The sequence below is a fragment of the Mytilus galloprovincialis genome, chromosome 4 (genome assembly GCF_965363235.1).
Source record: "Mytilus galloprovincialis chromosome 4, xbMytGall1.hap1.1, whole genome shotgun sequence".
Taxonomy (NCBI): Eukaryota; Metazoa; Mollusca; class Bivalvia; order Mytilida; family Mytilidae; genus Mytilus; species Mytilus galloprovincialis.
The window spans coordinates 12,449,871-12,476,223 of record NC_134841.1 but is presented as its reverse complement, the minus strand read 5'-3'; the positions used below and the strand labels follow the sequence as shown (position 1 = coordinate 12,476,223).

General features: G+C 32.9%; 1 protein-coding gene across 2 annotated transcripts in view; it reads right to left on the bottom strand.

The window, feature by feature from the left end:
• Window positions 1-26,353, bottom strand: part of LOC143071382 (putative E3 ubiquitin-protein ligase HERC1) — a 91,273-nt gene that overhangs the window by 22,942 nt on the left and 41,978 nt on the right. The window contains exons 41-69 of one of the 2 annotated variants that reach the window (XM_076245635.1): window positions 25,882-26,080; window positions 25,305-25,579; window positions 23,145-23,322; window positions 22,408-22,571; window positions 20,690-20,928; window positions 20,153-20,255; window positions 18,893-19,144; window positions 18,371-18,559; window positions 17,597-17,771; window positions 16,831-17,059; window positions 16,206-16,395; window positions 15,319-15,643; window positions 14,388-14,590; window positions 13,956-14,159; window positions 13,505-13,629; window positions 12,895-13,097; window positions 12,491-12,581; window positions 11,631-11,798; window positions 11,291-11,389; window positions 10,800-10,973; window positions 9,856-9,991; window positions 9,194-9,342; window positions 8,605-8,796; window positions 6,238-6,376; window positions 3,074-3,255; window positions 2,619-2,774; window positions 2,036-2,261; window positions 1,381-1,628; window positions 829-1,059 (exon numbers count right to left, since the gene is read on the bottom strand). In XM_076245635.1, coding sequence (XP_076101750.1) covers window positions 829-1,059; window positions 1,381-1,628; window positions 2,036-2,261; window positions 2,619-2,774; window positions 3,074-3,255; window positions 6,238-6,376; window positions 8,605-8,796; window positions 9,194-9,342; window positions 9,856-9,991; window positions 10,800-10,973; window positions 11,291-11,389; window positions 11,631-11,798; window positions 12,491-12,581; window positions 12,895-13,097; window positions 13,505-13,629; window positions 13,956-14,159; window positions 14,388-14,590; window positions 15,319-15,643; window positions 16,206-16,395; window positions 16,831-17,059; window positions 17,597-17,771; window positions 18,371-18,559; window positions 18,893-19,144; window positions 20,153-20,255; window positions 20,690-20,928; window positions 22,408-22,571; window positions 23,145-23,322; window positions 25,305-25,579; window positions 25,882-26,080 — 5,444 coding nt within the window. Of the gene's footprint in view, window positions 1-828; window positions 1,060-1,380; window positions 1,629-2,035; window positions 2,262-2,618; window positions 2,775-3,073; window positions 3,256-6,170; window positions 6,377-8,604; window positions 8,797-9,193; window positions 9,343-9,855; window positions 9,992-10,799; window positions 10,974-11,290; window positions 11,390-11,630; window positions 11,799-12,490; window positions 12,582-12,894; window positions 13,098-13,504; window positions 13,630-13,955; window positions 14,160-14,387; window positions 14,591-15,318; window positions 15,644-16,205; window positions 16,396-16,830; window positions 17,060-17,596; window positions 17,772-18,370; window positions 18,560-18,892; window positions 19,145-20,152; window positions 20,256-20,689; window positions 20,929-22,407; window positions 22,572-23,144; window positions 23,323-25,304; window positions 25,580-25,881; window positions 26,081-26,353 lie in introns of those variants that run through there. The other variant, XM_076245636.1, reaches the window with a different exon arrangement.

Below are 26,353 nucleotides of genomic sequence, written 5' to 3'. Positions count from 1 at the left end.
TGGCAAAACCTTTGTAATTTGTGTCCTAAATGCCCTTCAACTTCCTCCTAATTTGGCAATTCACTTTTTTTTTATTCAAGACGTATTGATGATTTTTTTGTAGGCAAAATCAGAAGCCAGGTATCATTGATTAATTTTTTAGTGAACAATAACTCAATAAAAATTATTTCCCTTTAATTCCAGCAGATCAGTAATTTGTATAGAAAATATTATACGAATCATAATGACACAATAACTTTGTCTTAGAAGACAAAGCTATAAAATATACATCTACAAAACAATGGTTTGAACTATTTATTTATAAAATCTATTTATGATAGAAGTTTTCATGTCAAAATTATACCTTCTTATTCAGTGACTCATACTATAGTAAGTAATTTTTTTGTCTGAAAAGAATGACAAAGATATAAACTAACTGGATCTGGATGGTAAGAATTACTTTTGATTTTAAAGCACTCACTTCAAACTAACAACATTTCACTTGAGCAATCTGCTGAAATATTTTACCAGTTGATCAGTTTAACTGCAATTTGGTAAACTGTTTGAGCCATTGCTATTGTGATACCCCAAAGGTCACTGGATAAGCACTGTAATTCATTCAATTTTGTACTTGTCAATACACTAAAAACAATTCAATTAAATGTTTAAAATGTAAAACTGAAAGTCAATTATGCTACATCTCTTCCTAACACTTGTACAGCCATGTAGATCTATTCCAAGGAAAATTGACAACAAATCTGTCTTATGTAATATATAAATAATAAACACATTAACAGAATACAAGGATCTATTTGATCATTGATAGATCTAATACATTTATTAACTAACCGAAAGAGTAGTCAGAGGTAGCAATCTCCATGATGTATAAATCAGATCTGAGAAATGATGAAGCAGTTTTAGTCTGCCTTGAACCTCCTCTAAGTTGATCCCCTTCAGACTACCAAACTGAGTAGGAACACTATCTGGTAGCCCTAATTGTAATGAGACTGGTACCCCAGGTACCCTAGGTAAAGCAGGAACAGCTGTCCAGGCACTGCTGTGTGTTCTACCTGCAGATATCTGAAAGATAAACAGATTATTTACTTTCTAAATTTGAAAATATAACCGTAATATCAAAGGAAATGTTCACTTACTGATCAGTTTCTTGAAATGTCCTATAGTTATAGAGATATTTCAAGTTGGCCTTAACAGTCATAATGATTTTATGTCAGTAACAAATTTTCTCTAATAATATATTCATCTCTTGGAGAAATATTATTTTTATAATTATCATATCTCAAACTTATACACTTATAAGATATCTTCAAAATAACTGTCTGATCTTTGAAGCAATATAACAATTGCATTTACAAAGTGTACATCTTGTTATAATTTAAATACCTGTTTGATATTTTTGCCAGTCAAACAAGGTACGAGTTGTGGTTCTCTGACGGGTGAGTTAGTGTGACCTAGTCCCAATTGGCCTTCATTATTGTTACCCCAGGCCCATACATCTCCACCACTGGTCAGGGCTAAGGTGTGATCTGACCCGCAAACCACATCTTCTATATAATACCCCGCCAGTGAGGGTACTTCCTGAGGTCTTGTACAACTTCTTGCTCGTATATCTGGTTGGCCAATCAAACGATCTAAAAATAAATAATGAACAAGTTCTTTTTATTCTTTATATTCAAAATATATGTCTTGATATTAAACAAATGAAACGAGGATGTCAATCACTTACTCCAGTTGTCTTACATAAGATTAAGTTTTTAAAAAATATCTTTTTCCTGCCATAAAAACAGGAAATTAAAATGTTTTATGACATTGATACTATTTATAATCGTCTGTTTGACTAGACTGTGACATAAAGTTGAACTTTAAGATATTAGGGTAGGAAGAAGATACTAGAAAAAATAAATGTCATTTTATCAATAATTTCAAATAACAAGTGATGTATCTTTCAGGATCTTAAGAAAAATAACGACTAAAACAGTTGGAACATAACATTCTCAATCCTACAATTTTACATTTAAGAAGAAAAAAAACACATTACCTTGCCCCCATGTAAACACTCTTCCATCTTTAGTCAAGGCTACAGAGAACTGAGCACCACAAGCTACTTTTTTGATAAACTGTCCTTGTAAAGCCTCAATCTTTGTTGGTACCAGTTTACCAGATGTATTTCCCAATCCAAGTTTACCATAGTCTCCATCACCAAAAGACCAAACTGTAGCGCCGTCAGTAGAAACGCAGAGGGTATGGTTCAAGCCACAAGCAACCTTATACATGTATAAATATATTGATCAACATGTTAATTTTTTTTATCAAAGTCAGAAGTAAAGTATTTTCAAAATTTCCTTCCAAGCAGAGAATTTAGATTTCTTTCCAAATTCCTCTTGCAATAGTCCACTGACATTTTTAAAACAAATAGTAGGTTTTTTTTATGTAATCTTATCTGAAATAAGCTGATGAATGAATGAGAAGATAGAAATTTAACGTAATCATAATAATTTCTAACAAGAATCCATTGGTTTTTTGCTTCTTATCAAGATCAGAAACTTCCTGTTTGTTTCAATCAGCTGACTTTTTTATAACCATAATTGTTCTATACAATAACAACCCTAATATATACTTACATAACCTACTGGATGACCATCAAGGCCCATAACTCTTTCTGGTATTTTCTTGTTTGATGTTGACCCATGACCTAGTCTGCCATAGTCACCATTACCAAAAGTAAACAGTTTACCATCAGATGTTACAACAGAACTGTGTTTAAATCCACAGGAAAGCTGCAATGAAATCAAGGGATATATTTAAAAAGCGAGACTGCTCAATTTATTTTTTATCTGTCTTAAGTAAAGTTGTATAAGAAGTGATGTTGATATTTTATGTTTAACCATAAATTCTTGCAAATAATCTCTCTTAATACGAGTTGTTTTAAAAAATATTAGAAATTGAAACAAATATTTCTTTGGTTGGTCTTGAAAATTTACCTTAATCTCTTCACCTGTGTAATAAAGACAACTAACAATTGCTATGACAAATGAACTAAAAAATTGATATAGTTGTAAAAAGTGTATATTATTACTTGAACTATTTCTTCCCCTTGTAGAGCCTCAATCTGTCTAGGTCTCCTCTGTCTATCACTGTTACCATGACCTAGTTTACCGTAATCACCATCTCCCCAGCTGAATACTTCTCCACTCTCTGTCAGAGCCAAACTGTGACCATCTGATCCCACCGAGGAACACAAATTTGTCACCACAAAACCTGAAATAATTAGGAGACCTGTGTTAATAGAACACCTAATTTTTTATGGGAATTCTTTATAGTGATGATTATATATAGACTGTTCAAAAAGCTTTTATAAATGAACAGGCGATTGAATCAAACAGGTTAAATCACTAGAACTTGGATGAATAATTTTTAAACATTTGAGAGATTCTCATATTAGCTATTATGAACCAAGTGTTACAGTCATCTGAGAAACCATGTAATAATCTACTACAAATGCTTTTTGAAATAGTAAAACTGTACCTAAGCATACTGTTAACATTTTTTCTTTCAGTCGTATCTTTCAGACTTTATAGTGATATTTTCATGATTGTCTACATTGGTGAGTTAATCATATAACAGAAAATACTGCATTTTGAAAACAATTATTTTCTACTTGTAAAAGTCAATTAAATAAATCTGTACCAAAAATTAAATAGATTCCTGTACCTTGAATGGTGATATCATTGAGTATGACAATTGGAGACTGAACACTGTCCCCTTTAAATCAAAGCCCTTCTCAACCAAATAAAACCTACCTTGTATTGATGATATCACAGTTAATGTGTGGTGATCATCTGAGTTACCCTGACCTAGTCTACCATAACTCCCCTCTCCACAAGCTAACACTGTACCACTACTTTGTCAAGGTTGAACCTACCTTGTATTGATGATATCACAGTTAATGTGTGGTGGTCATCTGAGTTACCCTGTCCCAGTCTACCATAACTCCCCTCTCCACAAGCTAACACTGTACCACTACTTTGTCAAGGTTAAACCTACCTTGTATAGATGATATCACAGTTAATGTGTGGTGATCATCTGAGTTACCCTGTCCCAGTCTACCATAACTCCCCTCTCCACAAGCTAACACTGTACCACTACTTTGTCAAGGTTGAACCTACCTTGTATTGATGATATCACAGTTAATGTGTGGTGATCATCTGAGTTACCCTGTCCCAGTCTACCATAACTCCCCTCTCCACAAGCTAACACTGTACCACTACTTTGTCAAGGTTGAACCTACCTTGTATTGATGATATCACAGTTAATGTGTGGTGATCATCTGAGTTACCCTGTCCTAGTCTACCATAACTCCCCTCTCCACAAGCTAACACTGTACCACTACTTTGTAATGGTAAAACCTACCTTGTATAGATGATATCACAGTTAATGTGTGGTGGTCATCTGAGTTACCCTGTCCCAGTCTACCATAACTCCCCTCTCCACAAGCTAACACTGTACCACTACTTTGTAATGGTAAAACCTACCTTGTATAGATGATATCACAGTTAATGTGTGGTGATCATCTGAGTTACCCTGTCCCAGTCTACCATAACTCCCCTCTCCACAAGCTAACACTGTACCACTACTTTGTAATGGTAAAACCTACCTTGTATAGATGATATCACAGTTAATGTGTGGTGATCATCTGAGTTACCCTGTCCCAGTCTACCATAACTCCCCTCTCCACAAGCTAACACTGTACCACTACTTTGTCAAGGTTGAACCTACCTTGTATTGATGATATCACAGTTAATGTGTGGTGGTCATCTGAGTTACCCTGTCCCAGTCTACCATAACTCCCCTCTCCACAAGCTAACACTGTACCACTACTTTGTCAAGGTTAAACCTACCTTGTATAGATGATATCACAGTTAATGTGTGGTGATCATCTGAGTTACCCTGTCCCAGTCTACCATAACTCCCCTCTCCACAAGCTAACACTGTACCACTACTTTGTCAAGGTTGAACCTACCTTGTATTGATGATATCACAGTTAATGTGTGGTGATCATCTGAGTTACCCTGTCCCAGTCTACCATAACTCCCCTCTCCACAAGCTAACACTGTACCACTACTTTGTCAAGGTTGAACCTACCTTGTATTGATGATATCACAGTTAATGTGTGGTGATCATCTGAGTTACCCTGTCCTAGTCTACCATAACTCCCCTCTCCACAAGCTAACACTGTACCACTACTTTGTAATGGTAAAACCTACCTTGTATAGATGATATCACAGTTAATGTGTGGTGGTCATCTGAGTTACCCTGTCCCAGTCTACCATAACTCCCCTCTCCACAAGCTAACACTGTACCACTACTTTGTAATGGTAAAACCTACCTTGTATAGATGATATCACAGTTAATGTGTGGTGATCATCTGAGTTACCCTGTCCCAGTCTACCATAACTCCCCTCTCCACAAGCTAACACTGTACCACTACTTTGTAATGGTAAAACCTACCTTGTATAGATGATATCACAGTTAATGTGTGGTGATCATCTGAGTTACCCTGTCCCAGTCTACCATAACTCCCCTCTCCACAAGCTAACACTGTACCACTACTTTGTAATGGTAAAACCTACCTTGTATAGATGATATCACAGTTAATGTGTGGTGATCATCTGAGTTACCCTGTCCCAGTCTACCATAACTCCCCTCTCCACAAGCTAACACTGTACCACTACTTTGTCATGGTTAAACCTACCTTGTATAGATGATATCACAGTTAATGTGTGGTGATCATCTGAGTTACCCTGTCCTAGTCTACCATAACTCCCCTCTCCACAAGCTAACACTGTACCACTACTTTGTAATGGTAAAACCTACCTTGTATAGATGATATCACAGTTAATGTGTGGTGATCATCTGAGTTACCCTGTCCCAGTCTACCATAACTCCCCTCTCCACAAGCTAACACTGTACCACTACTTTGTAATGGTAAAACCTACCTTGTATAGATGATATCACAGTTAATGTGTGGTGATCATCTGAGTTACCCTGTCCCAGTCTACCATAACTCCCCTCTCCACAAGCTAACACTGTACCACTACTTTGTAATGGTAAAACCTACCTTGTATAGATGATATCACAGTTAATGTGTGGTGGTCATCTGAGTTACCCTGTCCTAGTCTACCATAACTCCCCTCTCCACAAGCTAACACTGTACCACTACTTTGTAATGGTAAAACCTACCTTGTATAGATGATATCACAGTTAATGTGTGGTGATCATCTGAGTTACCCTGTCCCAGTCTACCATAACTCCCCTCTCCACAAGCTAACACTGTACCACTACTTTGTACTACAAAAGTACAGTTCTGTCCACATATAATCTAAAAAAGGATACAGGATTTTTTTAACTTTCATCCAAACAAATAAGCTGTTATAATACCGGGCAAAAAAAAATCAATATCAAATGTGATTAAACTCAAATCTAGCTCTAATATTGCACAGATATAAGAGTATTTAATACTTGGGTTTCTATTATTGAATTCTAATAAGAAGAAAATTCATAAGAGTTCCGTGGAACCCAGTGTCTTGCCTACTTTTGCTGTTCATCGCAGGCTCAACAAAAATGAGGAGAAAATCAATAAAAATATTTCTCTCGATACCAGGGCTTCCAAAAAACATTTGAGCCAGCCGGATATTTTATATCTGATCCCGATTTTAATCCCTTAAGACTAAGTCACAAAAGGCAATTATGGTAATCAGATGGCCATTCCAATGATAATGACATTACATTAAAAAACGATTTTAAACTTTACTTTGTTTTGGATGTTTGGATGTAAACTGTTAAATTGGCAGTGCATCATTCAAAGTGTGCACATCAGCATGCTCATATCTGCCATAGACTCTTTATTTGTGCAAAATGACATGTCAAAAACTTCATTTTCGTTTTTAAAATCATGTTTTTCTAAAACCGGATGTTGACTTGACAATGGTAAAACATGGACCATAAACGGATACGTAAAATCCGTGTACGTTTGCAAAGCATTACTGAGTGAAGAAGCTCTTTCCACGTTATTTCTTAAACAAAATTCTTGAAATGAACGTTTAGATACAGGTATAAATGATAATTTTACCATTTTGAAGAAATAAAGGATGCATAATTAAATTTCCCACCTTTGCACATGCGCACACGTGTTCTAGTTCATTCGACGTAGTTCTGACGATTTTTCATTTAAACCTTTTAAAATTTTTTATCAAATCATGTAGATAAACTAATTTCTTATAATTTTAATCTTTTGGACTAAATCAATCAGCTACAAACCGCTGAAATGTAAGAAAATAATTGTGAATAGACCGATTAATTTATACCATGTCCGGTACTGAACATAGTTTACCTGTCACCTGAACAGGTAGATATCACCTGTCCAACAACTAATTAGCTTTGATTAAAATTAGAAAGTATTGAAGTAGGGGTTGTTTTGATAGTATTTAATCATCATGTCACTTTTATGACCGGAAATGTGTAGATGTTAAAGGCAAAAGGTTGGGTCAAAAAGATCGTGACTTATGTTAAAATGACCGAAAAAGCCTTGAAAACTAAAATGTATATGACCGTTTCATGCTTTGCCCAGCCGGACTTTTACCGGACATTAATCAAATGTCCGGAATATATGACCGTTTTGGAAGCCCTGCTCGATACTATCTTTTTGATTGTAAGAAGCTCCAAGTTTGTTAAAAACCCAGGATAGTTTACGAATCTAATAAATGTTTTAAAAACTTTAACTGCAGACTGTATGTAATGTTAACTGGAAGAAAAACTAAGTCAATTTTTAAGTAAAACAGTGAAAAAGGAGATTTTTTTTTTTACAAAATTTACTTCTGGATACTACCTTATGATCAGAAACAAGCTACTGACCAAGTTTGGTACAAAAACAGGATAGTTTAAGAAAGTTATTAAAATTTTAAAAACTTTAACTGTAGAGTGAATGTATTGTTTCCTGCCTATTTTATAAGTAAAATACGGAAAAAATGGAATTTTATTTTTTCAAAATTTGCTTCTGGATACTATCTTATGAACATAAACAAGCTTCTGTCCAAGTTTTGTAGACATCCAAGCTAATTTAAGAATGTTATTAAAATTTATAAAACTATCCAGAGTGAATGTAATGTTTCCAGGCAGAAAAACTAAGTCCATTTATAAATAAAATATGGAAAAATGGAATTTTATTTTTTCAAAATTTACCTCTGGATACTATCTTATGATTATAAACAAGCTTCTGTCCAAGTTTGGTAGAAATCCAGGCTAGTTTCAGAAAGTCATTAAAATTTCAAAAACTTTAACCACAGAGTGAATACTTGTGGACGCAGCTGACGCCGCCGGAATGTATGATCGCTATGTCTTGCTTTTTCGACTTAAGTCGAAGGCTCCACAAAAAATGACTTAAACCAGTTAAAGAATAAATGCATATATTATTTTTCCATAAATTTTTCACTGTCAGGGCATCTTTAATGGATTCACTGCCCTAAATACTTATGTATTTTTCGGTGAAAATAGCTATATCATCTCTTTTACATAGTATTGTTTATACCATTTGTTTGTATAAGTATATACCTGCTGTGCACAAGAAAATGTTGGTACTTTTGTGGGTACAAATGAAGCTCTTCCTCCTTCACATATCTGACCATGTCTACCATTACCCCACAGATAGGCTTCACATTTCCCTCCAAGCTGCCAATCTTCTGGTCTCTGCATAGCCCAAACCATGATCTGGGTATCCATATTTAAATCCCATTTCACATTGTCCTATTCAATACAAATCAATAGTTATTGTAAACTTCATCCCGATCTACACTGTCTTTTAAATCTTAAAACAACACCAATAATGAATGATTTGAAGAAAAATATATAATTTATAGAATAACTGCTTTTTAATGGACAACTCTCAACTAAAAAATCTTTGTTCTAATGAAAAGGGTGATCAAGTAAAAAACCTATCTACATATTATTCATCACTGTTATTCAAAGTATTGATTTAACAGGGATGTTCAAGATATCTGTCACACTGAGATGTGATGTTACTATTTTTATCAACTTTTTCAGTTACCTTTAACAATCAAGTTATCTAAAAAAAATCTAAATTAAAAAAGACCGTGTTAAAAGTGAAGCAAGTAAAATTTGAATGAGAAAAATATTATATTACTAGAATTTCAGGTCTTCTTTCTGTCATTTCCCTGTTTAACAACTTAAAGGATTCTGGGAAGTGTGTTCTCTTTGTTAATGCTTCGGTGGATTTCAGAGCAGTTGAAAAAGCCAGCAACCATTGCCACTCTGGGACAAGTCTTTCTATATCTAAAAGTCAAATTTGTTGTTCCATTAACTGCTTCCCTATATAAATTGTCTAAATAGCATTATGCTAGGTCATTCAAAATAAAATAATTTCCAAAAACAAACAATAGGTACAATATTGTTAGCCAGGTGGACAATTTTATATCTATAACCTTAAGATCTCTTAAAACTATGTGTTTCCATAAAGATTACATATAGACAACAAATTGGACATTTTAATGGTACCAAGTCATAAATATTTCAACTCTTAAATGGCAAAAATAACAATCTCAAATTATTTTCATTGACAATCTTTGTTTGAAGCATAGAAATTTGGTTGTTTTATGAAAACATATGATACTAGTTCAAATATAAAGCTTTGATCATTATGTGTGTCTGTTTACAGATATGTGTAAAATCTATGATCTTTATATTGAATCTTCACTCTTTGTTAAGCTTTTCTTTAAAATCACCTTAACTTTGATATATATGAAAAGTGTTTCTGTAATAACATTAGATAACAAACCATTGACTTACTATTAACATCCTGACAATGGTGTGGAGGAACAGGACTATAACATAAAGCTTTTTCTAGATTTAGTCCTACTGCTAATACTGCTAAATACTGAAGGAATGGACTATGGACTAACTGTTGTCCTGATACAACAATCGCCTAAAATTATAGCATATTTCATGACCAATACAACTTTGCAGTGGATAGTGTTATGAAAAGAAATCAAGAGACAAATTTAAAATCATTTGACTTGACTGAAGAATACAATCAGACATGTTGGAAGCTTTATATTTACTGTGGATTTATTTAATTTCGAGGGTATTCATTTTCGTGGATTGCCGAAAACTAACATTTTTGTGGATATTTGATTTCATGGTTTTGACAATCTCTGTATACAAAGCCTATTGAAAATATGTTATTCGTTAAACAATTGAATTCATGGTTCACCTGTACCCACGAAATCCACAAAAATTGGTATCCAACGAATAATAATGAATGCACATTTATATATATTCTAAGTGTCCATAATATAGAAAATTGTTCACCTTTAGTAAATCAGCATAAAATCAAAATTCTAACTTCATCTGAGTTTTTCTAGTAAAAAGCATTGTGAATAAGTTTCAAATCATTTGGTCCAGGCAAACTTAAATAAGAGAATGCAAACGAAAAATTCAGCAATTTTTCCATTTTGTAAAGAGGCACAACTCTTGAAAGCTAGAAGTGATGCAACCCAAATTCAAACTTGATTTGCGTTTTGTAGTAATAAGCATTATGTAAGTTTAATAATATTTGGTTGAGGCAGACAAATTCAAAACATTTGCTTATTTTCACAATCTACCTTCAAAACACTGTGAGGAATGTTTAATACTACATTTGCTTTTTCTAACAAAGTTTGTGGTTACATTTGTGTTGGGTTGTTATTAAACTAGTAATTAACAATCTTACATTAATTGACAATAATTATTACCTTTTCATGTAAGTATTGGTCCTGGAGAATATTAGGAAGACATTGGAGCAGACCTTGAAGACATGGTGCCTGACTCAATCCCACAATGCCTTGCTGTTTGAGTGATTTCCTAGCAATTGCCTGTGCTCTGTATTTCAAGTATGTTTCAGGTAAATAATGTAACAGAACAACATCCTACAAGTAAATAACAGCACAGACATTATCATTGGTGGATTATCATTGGTGGATTGTCATTGGTAGTAGTCACATTTTTTTTTGTATACCTGTAAGAGTATTCTGATAATTCTTTAAATTCATTAAATTCTTTAAATTAATCCTGTGTTTTATATTAAGTCCTTTTTCATTGATGAACAGCATGACAACCATGTTCGATACACAATTTCAAGATCCCTTCTCATTTCAAAGGCAACTTTTGAATGAGTTAGAGTATCACGGAGAATTTCCAAGTTTCCTAAAAAACAGTGTGTATGTGTTTAAACATCATATATTACCTTTACTCTATTGAAGCAAGCAGCTAATCCAAAATCAGCATACCAGCTAAGATCATTTACACTGCCATTCTCTATATGGGTTTGTAATAAACAGCCATCCTGTCAAAAAAATAAATGAATTTAATGAAACGCTACTGTTAGTGTATGAAATTAAAGTTTTGTTTTTATTCCCATTGTTTTTTGCATAAATTAAAAAACTATTCTTATCAAATTTCAATAATTAATTTCCTAAAAAAGTTTTGCAGCAAATGTGAAATTTATGTTTCATTAGCAAAATATAGCATATTTATTCACTAGTAATCAATTTCTATCAATATACAAAAAAACTATTACAACTTACAGGAAGAGACCAAATATTTAACCATCCTCTAGTACATCCTGAAGATAACATCATTCCATTAGGACTGAAAGATAGAGCTGTTATTCCTGTGATGTGTCCGTACAGTGATACTACAGGAGACAGAGTTATCTCCTCATGGCCATCATACTCCCCATTCTCAGTTTGTTCCTGTAGTTATAGTTTGTTCAATACATTAATTATTTATGAAGCAGATCATAAAACCAACTTCCCTGGGGATGGGGGAGGGGGATTTAATCAAATTTATTTTTAATATGATTATATCATGTATATTATAATTTATTCCAAAGTACTCTTAAGACGTATCATATACTGAGTATTCACATCACTAACTTGTAAATTTTTATCTCTTATTCGCATAATATCAAAAGTATAACAATACCACACATGTCATGTCATTCACTTACGTCTTGTAAAAATGTATGTATGGACAGTAGTTTGAACACCAAAAAGATCAATAAAAATTTAAAAAAAAACAAAAACATTTTGACAACTGGTTTTATTCTAACTAATAACTAGCCATTACAGTGGCGGATCCAGAACTTTGCCTAAGGGGGGCCCGCTCCAGTCATGCTTCAGTGATTCCCTATATAATCAACCAAATTTTTCCCAAGAAAGGGGGGGCCCGGGCCCCCCAGGGCCCCCCCCCCCCCCTGGATCCGCCTATGCATTATATTGATGATAAAAAAAAATGTCTCTCAAAACTTTGCAACTAAATTGCAGTGTCGATCCATGTCTACCATAATAAAATCTTTTTAAAATCCCTATAATTTTAATATGATACCCAATACTTTTTTCTAAAAAGGGATCTAGTATAATTTAAACCAACATTAAGTATTTACCTGTCTTCTTCCTCTGAAGGGGGAAAGGTTGATGTCACTGTTCATTATCTGTTTGACTGCCCAAATATTTACACAACCAATATCACTTCCACTGTAATTAATAATTTTTTTTATCAAACTTGTAAATATTGATATTATAAAAACAAAATTTGTAGCATCTTCACATACCTGATCTAAAGACCTTTAAATGATTTTTCTTTTACTTCAAAGCAATATGACAGAAAATAAAACTATTTCTTAGAAAAGCCTAACCAATATTTGAAAATTTCATTAGTCAATGGTAAAACAAAAGGCTACCAAACTTACAATATTTAACAGTTTATAGAATTTGGTTCTTGGCTGAAAATTGGAAAATTCCTATATTAGTGTTGAATATTATTTCCTTTCAACTTAAGTTAACATACCTTGCTAACATGAGTTGTTTATTATCTCCCTTGCCAAGCATGTTACACCATTCCAACGTTCCTGCAGGAGTAGTATGGGGAAGTACATACAACAGTATTAACCCCTCCCTTTGAGGGAACCAGAGTTTAACATTCAGGTCACCATCAGCACAGGTTGCCAGGATGTGGCCAGTGGGATCCCACTTCAGACTTGATATAGCACTCTATAATAGCAATATCAGAATGTAACTGTTAAAATACTTTATTTATTTACATGGGTAACATTTATTAAGGATTATGAAACAAAAACTTGTACTTTCATTAAGCATTTAAGTTTGTGGCCTGTTCATAACTATGAAATCCATGAAAAGAATACCACACACTTAATAATCAATCCACAAGACACACGGTTTAGAAAAACCCTTGGAAGACCTTTAATTATAAAGGGGTACTTATATATTTTGAACATTTGTCTTCTATCAAATTTAAATATAGAAGATTGAAACAGGAATTGATTTAATTTTGTTTTTCAAAAGTGAAAATATCTGCAATACTGTTAGAAATATGAATAGATCTAACAAATTATGGTTGAGACGCTTGTACATGAACATATGACCTATGAACTACTGACCTGATGCGCCTCTGTTGTTACAGGCTGCTCTATATCTAGCTTACTACAAAGGGAGACTACTCCATCACTATAGGCAACAGCAAAGTTTTTATCCTCATCAAACCAGGCAAGTTTTGTGACTGATACTACAATATTTCAAAAAAGTAGAAAATAGTAAAAATAAAACGTATAGCCTTATTGTAGTAATTCTTCAAGTTTCCTCAGTAGTGTATACTTGATTCTTATGAATGATATTTTCTGTTGAACTTTTTTTCAAATCAAAAATACAATTCAATTGTAACTGAAATTGCATTTGTCAATTTCTTCTCAAGATGTTTTGTTTATTCTCTTGAGAATCTTCTTTCAAAAACATCACTTTTTACATTCAGTCTAATGAGAAATTATTTGGATGGAATCCTGTGCATACATCACATTTGTTATAAAAATAATATTGAAAATGTTAGTATCGTACCATTTCTTCTATAGCACTGTTCTAATTCTTGTCTTCTAAAGCTACTGGTATCCAGAATATCTATATAAGCTAATGAGCCATCTAGTCGCCCTATTAATAAACTGTCTGTAGTTAAACCAAGACAGCCCCCAATAACACCTTTATGTTGAGGCCAGGCAAGAGCAGTCACCCAATGTGGTTGTACATCTAGATAGCCTCTTCCACCTTAGAGAGAAACATTAGAGATGAATTACCAAAATTAAAAATTTTCAAAGTAGAATTTTTATTTAATTGCAAAATATGTTGAATAAACTATCATAATTTGTGTTTGAATTAATTTTTTTCTCAAGTTTTAAGGTAAGCTAGTTACTTGAATAAAATTATTAAAGAACAAAGGAAAAAACAAATTCATGATTCAGTCCAAACTTCAAGCAGGGGAAACAAAATAGTTACCTCCAGTAGTCCAGATATTGACTAGACTGTCCATAGATCCTGCCAGTAACTTTCCAGTACTACTCCAGCCTACATTATCTAGTAAATGACCATCTAAATCCTCCCCAGATATATCCTCTCCTCTGTTGAATATACAGGTGTGTTGTAAAAACTGATGGATTCTGTTTGGTAAGTTCCAAAATCTTACAGTTCCATCATATCCACTGGAAATATAAAATTACATACAATATTCAAAATTAAAATAAAGAAATAAAATACTGTGGATTCATTTATTTCTGTGGGTATACATTTTTCGTGGATTGAAGATAACTTGCATTTTTGGTGGATATTTGATTTGTGGTTTAGCCAATCTCTGTATACGAAGCCTACAGTAATTTTGTAATTGGTTTGACAATTTAATTTGTTTTTCACCTGTACTCACCTGTACTCACCTCACGAAACCTACCAAAAATTGGTATCCAACAAATAATAATGAATTCACAGAATGCTCAAATTTGTATTCTATAAGTTACACTTTAAATCATTTTCAAAGCAACCTCTTGTGTGTTGTATACAAGTCTATAACATGGTCCTCATTCTTTAAACAGATTGCTCAATTTCAATTGGGAAAAATATTTCATAAAACTTTAACAATTTTAGATTTTTATATGAGTGTCCAAATTCAGGAGTCTATAGTAGTTTTTATCTTTTGTTCATGTCTGCCATATTTGTTTTTTGTAAAGTTTTTTGTGATATGCTGTTCGTTTTCTTGGTTGAATTGTTTAACATTTTTCATGTTGGGGCTTTTTATAGTCTACTATATGGTATTGGGTTTCCTCATTGTTAAAAGCCATACAGTGGCATATAATTGGATACTACCACTTCAAATATCCTGTTATTTCTTGATAACGTAAAGCGTCTGGATACAATCAATTTTATATTAAAGTTCTACCTTGTAGCTAACAGATTCTTTTTGTTACTCCATTTACAACTATCCAGTCTGTTTTGGTGAGCTTCTAATTTGGACACTTGACAATGTGGGAGGTCCCCACCTAGATCAGCCTGATTCTCCAGCCCCTGGGGGATGATCACCTGTGTAGATAGGGATTGTAGCAGATGTTTAGCAGCCCATTGTTTATGATGGGCTAATAACTTTGTTGACAGTATACATGCTGACAGAGCGTTGATCAGCTGTAAAGGTGATACATCATCTGATGTTGGGAAGTTAGATGTTGGACTAGGTGGTAATGAATCTGTTTCTGGTGAGACTGATCCACCTGTGATAAAAGATAAATTATAATAATTTAATTTTGGATGTAACATGTCATATGATTGGCTGAGAGAACTTCGTCTAATTTTGTCATGTGATCACCGTAATGTCAACAAGGTTTTTTCTCTATTTACTCTGCCCACTGCTAAATAACCAGTTAGGCACATTATTCAGTGTGCACCACACTTTTTATGATTTTTCTTCATAAGTAAAAACAATATTACAGTCATTCTTTAAATATTTATAGTATACACTACACCTTTACTGAGAGAGAAACCCAATCAGTTTGTGACAAATGCATGATAAATATCTGTTAAAGTATATATAATGAAATGTTTTGCTAATTGGAATTCTGAAGAAAAAGATGAACACTTCATACTATGAAAAAGACTAATAAATAAAGGAAAGCCTAAAAGAGAATAATCAAATAAGCTTTACTGTTTTCATTTATTGGTTCATTTTCTTATTTCTCATTGACAAAAGATATGAATTTATTTCTACATTTACACTTCATCCTATTCTCTTTTATATGCAAAACACTACAACTTTAAATGTCTGCATGAGCATACCTCTTAATAGTCTGGCTCCAGAAAGAGACCTGACCATTTTTGACGTCCATCCTTTCTGTGTAAGAAGTGAAACCAATGCCTGAGTTACAGCAAATGTTGAAGACTCTGTGACTTTTGTCAACACTTTAGACTTCTTTCTAACAATCATATCACTCTTAGAAGAGACACCCATGGCTGCACCAAGTAATTCCTGTAAACATGCATGTACAATAAAGCTAGCAATATTTAAAGATGTTAACTCTGACGTTACAAACATTTTCAATTTGTACAACAAAACCTTATACTTTCCCGCATGAAATACAATCCTAAAACTTATTGAGTATCTCCTTTATTCACAGTACATTTAATTTCTATTTTCCCAACACAGTTTTTTTTTAATATTAACAACACTTAATTTGTTCTTAGCTTATCACTAATCAAACTTCAAATATTTTCCTTGCAGTTCACTTTGATGAAATAAGAAAAGAGACTATGCTAAAATGACATTAAAAAGAAAGAAAATATTTTGGCAAGTGAAGTGCCAAGAATATCAAAATCTGCCTATATATCATCAGAAAAATCAGTATGATCATTGACTGTTGTGTCTGACTGTTTGTTTCCAATAAAGTACAACCGAATGTCATACCTGTGTGCAAAGCTGAATCAACTGTTTCAATGCTGAAGTATTTTCCTGTACCAATGCTCCAATACTAGTAGTCAAGTGAGACAAACTCTCATTAGCATCTCTTGGGGAGGACAGGGTTGTTGTGTACATTATCTTTCCTGTGGCACACAAACACATCATCTGTACAATCAACATAACATCAGACAGACCAATATTCTCAAGGGCAGCTGGTAAACTACAAGATGGACCGCTGGAATGTAAAAAATAACATTTGTACAATAAACATAACATCAGACAGACCAATGTTCTCTAGGGCAGCTGGTAAACTACAGAATGGACCCCTGGAATGTAAAAATTAACATTTGTACTATCAACATGGTCAATATAACATTAGACAGCCCCTATATTCTATTGAACAGACCACTGAAATGTCAATAACATCCTAAAGCCCAATGCTGTTGTTGTTTTGACATCAAGCAACCAGAATAATATTTATGGAAAATGGTTTATTCTCTATTCATTTTTACTTTTGACAGTTTCCTTTTTCACTATATTGTCCTCCAAGAATAAAGAAAACCAAGTACTCAAGATTTTCAATATTGGTATAAAAAAAAAAAAAATAATAAAAAAATTAAAAAACATGAATTAAAACCTAACAAAGCTTCTTTAAATTGAATTTTGCATTACATCTATTACTATGGCCTCATAAAAACCTTTCTCTGGAATTTTGTTATATCTAAATTCTTTTGAGTAGCAACTTCTTTTTGCCCTTAACATATATTCTTACCTGCCTGCCAATACTGAGAGGACTTTGACAACCATACTCCTTGCTAGCATTACCATCATAGATGATGTGACCCTTTTAAGAGCTATCTGTCTGTCTACAGAGTTCTTTATATTGGCTGCCTGCTCCCCTAACTGTTTCGGTCTTATGTCAAGTCTATTGGGTTTCTTGGGTGTAGCTAATTAATATAATAAAGATGAAATTATACCCTTATAATTATATATGTTAAATGATGCACATAAGATTTAAAACAATATTACCAAAAACAATAATGTTTCATTTACCTTAATGAAAAAAAAAATGGATCAATTACAAAATAAAAATTAATAAATACAAGACTTGGTCAGTAAATTCATTACAGTATATATTTTAAGAATAATTTGTGGTTAAATTCAATTTTATAGTGGAACCTAAATTACTTGTTGAAAATATCAATTCTCTTTGGTTTTTATTGGCTTAGATCAATCAGTTAATAAATAACTTAACCATCTATTCATCTACAAAATTTTGGTCAAATTGACTCAATTTGTAGTGACAAAATATCCTTTCCTTAGACAAAACCTTTTCAAAATCATGACCTTAATTCAAATGACACAAAAAAAATCAACAAAAAGATGAGATGCAGTATTTACCCTAAATTCCTTAGGTAAAAGGACAGTATATTTTATCTTTGCTGAAGTAAGCCAGTTATATCTTAATTTTCCTAATAACATTTAAAAACAGAAACAATTAATTTAGTACTCTATGTGATATGACACATTATTGTGTAAACCTTACTTAATGATTCAATAGCGGTAGTGGCATTATTTTTAGAATTGAGCATCAGTTTGGAGCCCAGTGGATCATTCTCCGTAAATCTGATAGGATCTGGTGCTGGTTTCCTGTCTGTCAGTCCTAGTCTGCTCATCACATTGTCATATCCACTCATTGATGCATTGTGATGTTCATTGAATGGAAAAGGTGTTTCTAAAATATAGATGTTAAAATTTAATAAACTTACACATATGTTAGTAAATAAAAACTTAAAATGCAGTATTAGTCATTTTAATAAAACCATTTGAGTGGGGAAATCATTTAAAGATATGCAGAGTTTCTAAAAGGTAAAAAAGAAAGAGAATATTATTGACATAACATCAAGTGAAAATGATCGTAATGTGAACCATAGATTATTTTTGTAGGTAATGTTATTCTGACATATTTTTGGACGTAATGTTTCCCAACTTTTTTTCTTTAAATCTGTGTTAATGTTTTCACATGTCCAGAAAGAAATTACCAATAAGATTTGAGTGAAGAGCTTACCATAACCCTGATCTATGATATCCAGAAGATCTGGTGCCCTGTTATAAGCTTGGACATTAGAATATGCATGTTTATCAGTGGGTGGTTTGGTTTGTGATCGTGACGGTTGATCATTATGTCCACTAGCTAGCATATATCTATCACGACAGTTCTGACACATCAGGAAAAATGGATTTCCAAATCCACACACTCCACCAAACCATCCATCCACGTAAACACCATTGCTTCTGTATCCATGGTTACCACAGCTTCCTGTTAAAAAATTAAAAGCGTTCATTCATGTTAAATGTTTATAAATTTATTGCAAGTCTATCATGCATGATTATATCATTATGATTAACCATTAAATAGTTTTAGAAATAAGCAAGAACGTGTCCCCAGTACATGATTGCCCCATCGGCACTGTCATTTTATATCTTCAGTGGACCGTGAAAATGGGAGAAAATCTCTAATCTGGCGTTAAAATTAGAAAGATCATATCATAGGAAATATGTGTACTAAGTTTGAAGTTGATTGGAATTCAACTTTATCAAAAACTACCATGACCAAAAACTTTAAAGTCATAAGAAACGAGTGACCAGTGAAAAATAATGTTCTTCCAATTCTTGAACCAATGCATACAAACATCATAAACTTAAGTCTTCTGTGCATGAATTTATCATTTTTTTCGTGTAAATTTCGTATAATCGTTAATTTTTTTTTCAATCGGTCAGTGTTGTGAAAATATGGCAGGTAATTAAAGTTTGTGTTTTGAAGCCGAAGTTTAACGACAAAACATCAACAAAAAAGCATGGAAATAGAGCACGTGTTTAACATGTAAATTCAGATAATAGTTTATTTTAATGACATCCATGCGTATGTGATCACCAGATTTTTACAAGATGGGTCATACTGAGGTCACTTTGCATACCGAAAATATGTCGGGGTAATTGCTTCCTGGAAGCAATTAAAATAAAGTAAACTTCTTCTAAATATGAATAAATTAAAGAATTTTCTTCAGAAAAAAGTATATGTACATAAGTTTTACAATGAAAACTATCCAATGAGTTAAAAAAAAAAAAAAGTATGCATTTTTTTTTTTTGATTTGAGGTTTCTTATGACTTTAACCTGCAGCGGGACAGATGGAAGGATGGACGGACGAACAAACGGACAAATTAAGACGAACGCAGACCAGAAAACATAATGCCCATTAATGGGGCATATATATAGTTTTTTAAATATGTATAAAAAATTAGTGAGGAGAAATAATAGGCATTTACCTCCACAACCAGGATGTTCTAATCTCATGTGTCTATTGAAGTTCACTGTCTCTTGTCCACATAGTTCACATGTTATTGTACTCTGTTCCTCTATCTCTCTTCTCTGCAAATCAGGTTTCAGATATTAAGAAAACTTATATAAATTTTTTTCATAAGATGACGGTAAATATATATTCTTCATATACTTAAGCTACAACACAATCTAGTGATTTCTTACTTGGAATTTGGGGAAAAAAATAATTTAAAAAGGGTATTTTTTTAATATAATTTGCCCTATTCCTCTCTGCAAATGAATGCTGCTGCAATAGGATACAGGATTCATATCTGTCAAAAATATATAGTACCTCGTCGCTGGAAAAGCTAATTTATTTTTAAAACAATAGGACTTTAATAATGGCCAGAACACTAAAGAGTTCCAAGTATCAGTTCTTTTTAGCTTGATTCAGTTAATTAAGTGCAATAGTTCTAGAAGATTTAAAGTTCCTTTGCATTAAAATCTTTTGTTTCGGTTGTTTCATATGTCTAATAAATAATCACCAGAACATTGAAGAGGTCCCATGTATCTAGAGCCTCTGGTTCCATATCAAACAAATCACTGGTATCATGATCTCTATATAGCTCTTCCTGTAGATCTAGAATGTCATCATACAGCCCTACCAGTGACATGGCTTCATTAGAGGTGTCTAGACTATCTGGTCTCTCCAGGAAGTCAGAGAAAGATACAGCATCATTGGAAGGAAATGGTGGTTCAGATCTTTGTGCCTCTCTTTCATTATCTGGAAAGAAATACAAAATATTAGCAAGCTTTTGTTTTTTTTTCAGCGTTTTGTCTAAATTATAAACATGATAAACAAAACAGGTGACAAATACAAGAAACTATTGATCTATAAGCTAATTTTCTTGCAGATTCCATTTTATTATGGTTGCCAAAGTCTTTTATTCATTTTATGATGATGGGGGCTGTTTAAAAGTCAGTACAGTCGATTCCACTTAATTGCATACCGCTTAATAGCATAATTCGGTTAATTGCATACTTTTCTCCTGCACAAAACCATTTCCCATTCATCTAATGTTAAATTGTACGGTTATATGCATAGCCCCACAAGTGGCATTTCGGTTAATTGCATAGAAAATAATCGCTAGCTAGATATGCTTAGTTAAAACTGACGAGATTTTTGACCGGAAACAGCAATTTGGTAAGTATATTTTTCTTGAATGCATCATAATTTTTGATATTATTTCACATTTACTTCTGTGTTATTTAAATAAAGTTTTAAAACAGTTTCTTTCGTGTTTATATGGTTATAAAAAAGGCCTTGATGTGTACACAGGTAAAGTTTCCCATATTCTATTTTAAGCCTCGAGGTCATAAAAATGTCAATCAGCTGATTGTTGTAAAAACACAACCATTCTATGATCTTCTATCTCAAAAAGTGTTAATTAATGATTGCATTTCAAACATTGTTCAAAGATTACATTTTGGGTGTATTTTAAAAACATTAACGCCTGCTAATTATCGATCATTATCCAATGTGCAATCTCGTAATTTGGCTAGGGGTGATCTACATTTATGTTAAATATTACAGGGCATTTATATATGGTTGAAGCATTTCATACATCAATCTTTCATTTTTAATATTTTTTGAAAAAAACATTAACTTAAAATTATCATATTTTCTCACTTTCAACACTCGTGACCAGCAAATAAACCCGTGCAGGGCCCCATTACCTGTTGTACGAAACTAACGAGGTTAAAGTAACAGTGTTACATTACTGTGCAATCGGTAAATACTGCATATTAAAGGCAGTTCATTACACATTTATTGTAACAAATAATTATGAACTGTGCAGCATTGTTCAACAGTTTGTTTTAATCAAAGCGTAACAATATAATTTGTACATCCGGGTCATAGAAACAAATCTATTTTTAGAATTTTTTTATTTTCGTATCTCAGGTAAAGGAAAAGTCGGTACATAAATAAACTAAAACTAAATGTGTTTATAAACTTTATTGAAAGAATAAAATGCATGACAAATAACTTTTATTAGAATAAATAATCATTTAATATGTTGTAAGTGGATTATGGACGTTCATCTTTCTTCAGGATTTCCTTTACTGATCTGCACTATCGATGTTATTTGACTCCGTATTTGGCATTTCGGATATAAGCATACTCCGCTTTATTGCATAATTTCGTCTGACAAATAGGCTATGCAAATAACCGGAATGTACTGTATAAACTTATCAAACTTACGAATATTTGACAGGAAACTCCTGATATCTACATGTCTGGTTCTTGTCAGAGGTCTCGGACGTCTTGTAAATAAAGAATTTCTAGATTCTTCTTCCTGGTTTGTTTCATCTGAAGCACTCATCAAACCATCAATTGACATGGACCTCCTGTTACCAATCTGTCTGCTAAAAATAACATATAACAATACTTAATTATAACAGACATGAACAAGTCCTCTGACACATAAAATATCAAAAGAGACTTATTTTTCTTGTACAGACTAAATGTATTGATTAATCATTTAAGTTATTATAAACATGGTTATTTATTGCAGAGTTTAAATTTTGACAATATCAGAGGCAAATCTGTTCTCAAAGATTTATCTTTGCATTTTATTGTCTTTGATTTTGATCTACCGGTGCCTTAAAGATCAAATTTATGCAATGGGATATTTTCTTGATTTAATTTAATCTTGAAATTTATTCTTATTAAAATATATCCAGCATACACAAATTTTGATGTTACATATTAACTTTTACACTGTTCAGTTACCCTTGAAACCAAACACATTAGGTTTTCAGGGAAATTCTATCATGCAAGTAATAAATTAGTCACGAAGGTAGCTGCTTAATAGAAAAAGGCAAAATTGAAAGAAATGCAATTTCCATGACCAACATAAATGCATAGATTAGGTTATTTCCTCTTTATAAACTGATTAAAATTTCCTAGTCTTTCTGCACTAATATTTATCTGCATACCTCTGCCTAGTTGACTCAGTAGCTGATTCCTGTACTGGACTGTCCATCCTTATTCTGATTTCAGATCTATAATTAGGTTTACTCAGATCTTCACTACTATCCTCCTGGTTAGGATGTTCTAGTATCCACATGGCTACAGTATTAATACCTGAGAGGGACACTTCTGATGGATTCACACCTAAAAGTTAGAAAGAATGATTATCATGATTAGGGTGTTCTAGTATCCATATGGCAGTATTAATATCTGACAGTGATACTTCTGAGGGATTTACACCTAAAAGTTAGAAAGAATGATAATCATGATTAGGGTGTTCTAGTATCCATATGGCTACTGTATTAATACCCGACAGTGACACTTCTGATGGATTTACACCTATAAGTTAGAAATGATTAACATGATTAGGGTGTTCTAGTATCCATATGGCTACAGCATTAATACTAGACAGTGACACTTCTGATAGAATTACACCTAAAAGTTAGAAAGAATTATTATCATGATTAGGGTGCTCTAGTATCCACATGGGCCCAGTGATTTTGCTACTGCTTGTCACTTAATAAACATTTGCAAAAGGTGTTACAAGTTGTGATTACAACTAATCAGCTTGTCGCCATCGGATGGGTCACTAATCTATTAATTATTAATAAACCTCATAATTGACCATTATAATTATTTCCCCAGGAAAATCAGTCAGTCGGCATTTCAACAACCAGGAGTATAGTTTTGTCATTTGATAAAAATTGTTACCCCCTGGATAGTTCGAGATTACTCTGACGTCCAACGGCTGTTTTGCCAGACAAGCTGGGGCTGTGGGACGTCAGAGCTTGATTTCTGCATTTTGACTTTCATTTTAAAGATGATCACGTGACCGCGAGAAAAAATGGTGATTTATGCAAATGACCATAATCTAACACCTCGTTCATTTACGATGCAAGTAATCTAAATGTCCGAGAGCTTCTGACTGTTATCATGGTTAGCTACTAAAGGCTTAATACCAATCTCCTCTAATGGTTCACTGTGAAAACTGTTAAAATATAAGAAAAATAAAGGTTGGCAGGTAGGTGAAGCTTACATAAATGAAGAAATAAACGAAAATGAACAAATTGATACCCGATTTATATGATTCCAAGGCCGTTAGTTGGCACTAGAAGCGATGAAGCAGCGCATCTAATTTGGACGGGCAAATATCCACTTTTTGTTTAAAAAAGATGAAATCCAACTTTTGTTGATCAGGAATGTCCTCTGGAACACACTAAAGAGAAATTGTGAACTAAATCTTTGGATCCCATGTCAGAATCTTTCATAATAAGGGCCAATACAGTGAAATCATACAATAACTGCCAATCATTCATAAGTCCTTTAAACATGTTAAAATCTGACAAAGTCAAAGATGAAGCTAGTAATATACATCCTTGGTCCCTTGCTGTTACACAAAAAAAGGTTGAATTTAATAGTGCGCAAAAAATACTAAAGCCCTCAAAATCCAAGCTTAAACCCTGCACAAAGCTACAGTATTAATACCAGACAGTGACACTTCAGATGGATCTACACCTAAAAGAAAGATCAATTTTCATTTATTAAAGACATTTTTATTTTTTCATTGGAATATATTTTCTTTGAGCAAAAACTCCCTTTTCCCTGGAAATTTGATTTTTGGTTTGTACAAATTTTGCATAAAAGTATAATTTATACCAATATTCATTTTGTCAAACACTTAATTGATTGTTCACCTTTTCCCAAAAAATCCATGAAATTAGAACCCAATAAACTGTAGAAAATTCAAATTTCAATCAGTTTCATATAGTCTTGTTTGGTCTTTTGTATAACCAATACATATGCATTTAAACTGCTGCAAAAGGATTTGGTAATTATCACAACCAATTATGAACGATATTTTAAGATATTTCACTGTTTTTTCTTTTCTTTATTCTAGTTTAAATGTTATGAAGTGTTGATTCCTTAGTTTTCATAGATTAATGAAAACTTACATGTTTGTGAATGTGTAATTTTGTGGTTTTATCAAAGTCTGTAACAAATAATAATGAACTCACAGTAGTCTTTAATGCTGTAAATTTATTTATTTTTGTTTTTGTTAATTATAGTGGATGGACAAATTACTAAAGTAACCTTTTCATTATGTCAAAAGTGTTAATAGTACAAACCTGTTTTAGTTATTGCCTTTTTAATAGACGGCATAGTGAATCCCATTTCCAGGAGAGGAGTGGCTATGGGAGGTGGTGGTGGTGATGGAGATCTTGTCCTGATCGGTGGGTGTGGTGGCCTCCTCTGAGGAGGTGGAGCTGTTCTGAGGGGAGGGGCTTGTGGTGGTACTTGTATGTTATTTGATGCTCTTGTTGATATGATGCCTGCCGGATGACGTTCTCGTCTTGTTCTTCTGCTGAACAGGTTTCTTGATAATGTTCCAGCATTTTCTTGTCTGTAAATAAAGGATTGTAGTAATAAATACTATGTTAAAATCACATACCTTCACAGTTCTACTGAGAACATGTTATGCTTTATGTTTCCTTAAACTCATGGTCATTGGATATATTTCTGCAAACAAAAACTTTATACTCAAAAATGTAAGATTTATTTTTTAGTACGAAAATGATAGATTTTCAGTCAACAAAGATATTACAGTCCCTTGATATAAGTGCATTTGAAACATTTCATAACATAAAACGATTTGGATCTCTGCCTTAAGTCAAGGTACTGAGCTAAACAAGTAAGTAACCATACCCTCGTCTCAAGTACTTCAGTATAGATGTTTGTGAGTTGCCATTGTTTCTTGTGTCTTCATTCTCTCCTGAGATCATCTCCTCTGTTCTGTTAGCCAAGTCTGTTGTAGAAGTTTTAGTTGATGGAGGAATGTCATTTATTATCTGTTCTGGTTTTATTTCTAGTTCCTCTATTGATTTTGATAATAATGTTACTTTGGCTGAAAAGAAGAATACATTTCAGTTTTTCCATGCAATCAACCTTTCTGTTATACGACCAAACAGAAATCAAAACACTGTTTATCTTGCTATTCTACCAGGAATGTATTACCATATAGGTGCCTTTTTTGTACAAGAGCTTTGATTAGCATTCATCATTATGTAAATGTCCATTTTACCATTGTATTTTAAGAATTGACCATATAGGACATAATAAGTAGTGATTGTTTTTGTTGGTTTTTTTTGTTGTCTTAAATTGTTTCAGCTATAAAGAT